This window comes from Tupaia chinensis, unplaced genomic scaffold (genome assembly GCF_000334495.1).
Source record: "Tupaia chinensis unplaced genomic scaffold, TupChi_1.0 Scaffold000161_1, whole genome shotgun sequence".
Taxonomy (NCBI): Eukaryota; Metazoa; Chordata; class Mammalia; order Scandentia; family Tupaiidae; genus Tupaia; species Tupaia belangeri.
Window position 1 is genome coordinate 1975271 of NW_006159632.1, and position 4966 is coordinate 1980236.

Sequence of the window (4966 nt, forward strand, 5' to 3'; positions counted from 1 at the left end):
TATAGCAAAAATCTCTCAAAAAAAAAAAAAAAAGGATATAAGTTGACAAAATAGTGTGCAATTAAAAAATTTTTAACTGGGACCAGCAGTTGGCGTAATGGGTATGTCACTGGACTCCCACGTAGTCAACTGTGGTTCGGGTCTTAGACCCAGTGGCTTCAACTCACATCGGGCGCATGTGTGTACATGCCCAAGATCCCAAGAGAAGAATGGAGGAGAAGGGATTGCGGTGTGGCCATCCCCCCTGGGGGGTGATTTCTCGCTTTCTGTCTCCCTGTCTGTCTCTGTCTCCCTGACAAGCGCATATGCCGTATAGCAAAAACCTCTCAAAAAAAAAAAAAAAAAAAGAAAAAGAAAATTTAAATGTACGGGATCAGTAGATGGCGTAGTGGTTACATCACTGGACTCCCACATAGTAGACCACAGTTCAAGTCCCTGACCCTGCAGCTTAGAACTCACGCTGGGTGCGTGTGCCTGCATGTGCGCCCAAGATCCCGAGAGGAGATAGAGGAGAAGGGATTGCAGTGTGGCCCTCCCCCTGGGGGGTGATTTCTCACTTTCTGTCTCTCTGGCAAGGGCATATGCCTTATAGCAAAATTCTCTCTCAGAAAAGAAAAATTTCATTTGCTACCATTTTTTTTAAGTTGATGTGGGTGAGCAGATGGCATGGTGGTTACGGCACTGGATTCCCACGTGGCCAACCGTGGTTCTAGTCCTGGACTCAGCGGCTTGAAAATCATGCCAGGAGCATGTGCGTGCGTGCCCAAGGTCCTGAGGGAAGACGGAGAAGGGATTGCGGCGTGGCCCTCCTCCCTGGGGGGTGGTTTCTCACTTTCCTTCTTTCTCTCTCTTTCTCTCCAGTGAGTGCACATGCCCTGCAGCAAGGAGCTAAAAACCTTCTTACGTTGGCATGGACAAATGGGGAGCTGGTCGAGGGAGGAGCATATCCGCTGCTGTTGGTTCTGAGCCAACGGCACTTCCTGCTATGTGGGTCTTACTGAGTCTCTGCTTCAGCCCGCAGAGATCGAGGTGGAGGCCCAGACGCACCTGTACGGGCACACGGAGGAGGTGACCGGCCTGTGCGTCTGCAAGCCGTACAGCGTGGTGGTCAGCGTGAGCAGAGACGGCACCTGCATCATTTGGGACCTCAACAGGTACGTGGGCCCCCGGAGGTAGAGCCCCTGAAGTACGTCCTCGGGTCGGAGTAGCTGCCCTTCACCGCGGCCAGGTGTGTGCACACTGGAGAGCCAGGGGAAAGAGAGAGCCCTGCGGGGCCTGCACCCCACGCCCCTCCTCCGCCATCTCTCCTGCGGTGCGGGCACACACGCACACGTGCCCGGCCTGTTTCTCAGGCCACAGGGCCTGGGGCTCCAGCCGTGCCGTCTGCCACGTGGGGCCCAGCCACCGCACCTGCCAGGTCAGAGGCTGGCCTCGCACTGCAGCGGTTTAGTCAGGACACACGCTTAAGGGTTGGTGGCTTCGCCGTGGCTTTGGTGACCTTATGGAGATCAGAGAGGGCAGACAGAAAGCCGTGCCGTGGGGATGACAGCGCCGCATGGGGAGAAGAGCACAGCCGTCTCAACGGCCCCACACCACCCTTCTTTCAGGCTGTGCTACGTACAGAGTCTGACGGGACACAAGAGCCCTGTCACGGCTGTCTCTGCCAGCGAGACGTCAGGGGACATCGCGACGGTGTGTGATTCAGGTGAGCCCCGCCCCACCCCTGCACACCGTGTTCCCGCAGTCCTCGGTGCTCGGCCGTGGGGCCGTGTTCTCAGGCCCCCGGCGACCGCGGTAGCGAAGGCACGTCTGCACATTAAACTGCAGGGCGGCTCGAGACCACACCGGGCAGCAGGCTGTGCGGAAGCACACGGGGTGCTCCAGGACCTCCCCCAGGTGCCCGAAAGCACAGGCGGTGCCGGCCGACCTGCACTGCTGCCCATCCACGCACACTAGGAGAACGCTAATCTATCACCGAGGCGCAGCGACAGGTTATCAGTAGCAACCGGTGAAGAGCGACCGTGACCACGTGGTGCTAGAGAGCTGCCAGCGTGGCCTGTCTCCAGCTACTCACTGCTCTCAGTGCGCTCCGCGCTGTACTTGTGTTCTGGGCGAAGCGTTTGGTTGACTGGCGGTAACTGTAGACAGCAAGACTGTGGAACGGGGGAGTGCGCTGTCAGTCTGACTCTTCCCGACACATGTGAAACCGCATCTGAGCACAGGTCACTAAGCGAATTGTTTTCACACAATTACCTGAATTTTTTTCCAGAGGTTTTTACTTTAGGGCATGTACACTGGCCAGAGAGAGACAGTGAGAGGGAGGGTGAGAAATCACCCCCTAGAGGGATGGCCACACCACAACCCCTTCTCCTCCATTCTCCTCCCAGGATCTTGGGCACGCACGCACGCCTGGTATGATTTTCAAGCCATTGGGTCCGAGACTTGAACCACAGTTGGCCATGTGGTAGCCCAGCGTAACCACTATGCCATCTGCTGGCCCCATTATCTGAATTTTCATGGCTTTTTTTTTTGGGGGGGGGGAGGTGAGGTTTTTGCTATAGGGCATGTGCATTCACCAGAAAGACAGAGAGAGACAGAGAAACAGAAAGCAAAAAATCCCCCCCGAGGGGGGTTGGCCATGCCTCAATCCCTTCTCCTCCATTCTCCTCCCGAGATCTTGGGCACGCACGCACACATGCCAGGTGTGAGTTTAAGCCACCAGGTCTGGGACTCGAACCACGTTTGACTACATGGGAGCCCAGCGACATAGCTATTACGCTAACTGCTGGTCCCATGGGTTTTGTTTTTCCATCCCTTTTTGCTCCTGTTTTTAACTATAAACTCTGTTACCTTTCTCCTGTCAGAGAACACAATTTCAGGGCATCCTTTGAGCCTAGTGGTTAAGGATCCAGACCCTGCATGCTGTCTTCACAGTTTGAATCCCAGCCTTGGGGCCTTAAAAACACGTGAGGCATATGTGTGCATACATGTGTGCGTGTGCATGTGTGCACGTGCATGCATGCCCAGAAACCCAGCAGAGTAAGAGATGGAGGAGAAGGGAGATTGTGGCGTGACCATGACCCACTGGGGTGCCTTCTCCCTGTTCCCTCTCTGGCTCGGTCTCTCTGGCAACTAAAACAAGGACCGATGCCTCCCATGGGAAGGAGCAGTAGGGACACGTGGCTGTTGCCAAGGGTTTGGACATCGACCAGACCCTTTGAAGCCCTGCTCCCCGTCAGTCCTGTGTGGAGTGCCCTTGGCGCATCCCGAGCGGGGGGCCTCCATACTCGGCGTTTGTGGCGTTGGTTTTCTCCGACAGCAAACGTGTACTGTCTCCCCAAACGACGCAGCTCAGCTCTGACACCGCTGAGTTCCGGCCGCCTGGAGTCCACACTTCGGGAGGTTGCCAGACCCCCCGAGCTCAGTACAATGCTGGACTTACTGCTGTGTGGGTTATTACAAAGGGTAGATGCAAACGGCCAGCAGGTAGCATGGTGGTTAAGGCACTGGATGCCCACCTAGCTGACCACGGTTCAAGTCCCAGAGCTGGTAGCTTGCTTACTCACTTTGTCTCTCTCTCTTTTTCCCTCTCTCTCTCGTGAGTGCACGTGACCGGTAACAAATTTAAAATAATAAAGAAGGGTAAATTAAAATAATTATCTAAACAAACAAACAGAAAAAGAAGTGAGCAGCCAGATGAGACACAGGAGAGGTTGGCTGGGCCCCAAGCTCAGGAGTCTCTTCCCTGGAGTCAGGGCTGTGTGCGTGTGGGTGGGCTGGCCCCTGGCCCGTGGGTGAGCACACCAGCTCAGGAGCGCTCCTACCCTTGCTGCTGGGGGTTATGGAGGGCCATCACACAGGCACTGGTGACTGAATCATGGCCGCACCCCCCAGGTGGGCAGGGAAGGGTGTGTGTGAGCCCCTGGAGCCTGGGGTTGGTTCTGCTCTGACCAGCCCCATGCAGGAGCTGCCTAGCCTCCCCAGGAGTAAGCATGAGCATACAACAGATTCTGAGGGTTTAGGTGCTCTGTCAGGGACCGGACACACGCCAGTATTTAGCTCCCCTGTACCACAGAGAACTCTGAGGTTTCGCTGTCACTGCTGCTCCTTTTACAAATCACCCTTTACTCTTGTATGCAAGAAAAGTACTGTCTGCTCCGGCCACACCGAAGGCCACAGGTGTTCAAGGGCTTCTGCCAGTCTTTACCCCAGCTATCAGATAATGTCATAAAAAGCATTATTTCCTGATGACCATAACTAAGGCGAAACGCAGGTGTGAGCAGGGGGCTGAGGGCTTGCTCGCTGCTCTCCCACGAAATGCTCAAGTTCCTAGTGTTTAGTTGAGGTAGTCAGTGCACACAGGCACTCTGGTCTCGCAGCCATCTCGCCTGCCAACACGCCGGGTCTCAGGCAGGCGGTCTTCTTCCTCTGGAGCTGCATGGCATGCTGGGTAAACTGCAAGGACCACTCCGGGTCTGCTAAGTTCCCGGCGCATTCAGAATCCAGGCCAGGTGAAGGTGTTGTGTTTGGAGGAGCGAAGACGCAGCAGCCAGCGCTGGGTTACCGGTGGCCAGCCTGCATCAGGGCCTTCTGTGGGATAGATCCAGTGACTTCAGAACCTTCGCAGCCTTGCTGGGCGCTTCTGTTACGTGTACTCACCAGAGAGCAAGCGGTCACCCCCCCCCGGGGGGCATGGCTGTGCTGGATCCCTTCTCCTCTGTTCTCCTCTTGGGATTTTGGCACACACGCACACACACCCAACATGAGTTTTAAGCTGCCAGGTCTAGGATTCGAACCACAGACGACTACATGAGAGTCTAGCAACGATCTGCTGGTCCCCCTATCTTTTGTAAGAAATCTCTTAGCAGACAGAGTGAAATGCCCACTCTAGAAAGAGACGATTTCACCAGCCCCACCTTGTCTCTCAGCTGCCACGTGGCCTGCGTCTCACACCCCGGGAGCGGCG

General features: G+C 55.7%; 1 protein-coding gene across 1 annotated transcript in view; it reads left to right on the plus strand.

The window, feature by feature from the left end:
* LYST (lysosomal trafficking regulator) overlaps positions 1–4966 on the plus strand; it is a 150267-nt gene that overhangs the window by 140457 nt on the left and 4844 nt on the right. Inside the window, exons 51-52 of the mRNA XM_027770856.1 lie at positions 1015–1154; positions 1608–1705. Of these exons, the coding sequence (XP_027626657.1) occupies positions 1015–1154; positions 1608–1705 (238 nt within the window). The remainder of the gene's footprint in view (positions 1–1014; positions 1155–1607; positions 1706–4966) is intronic.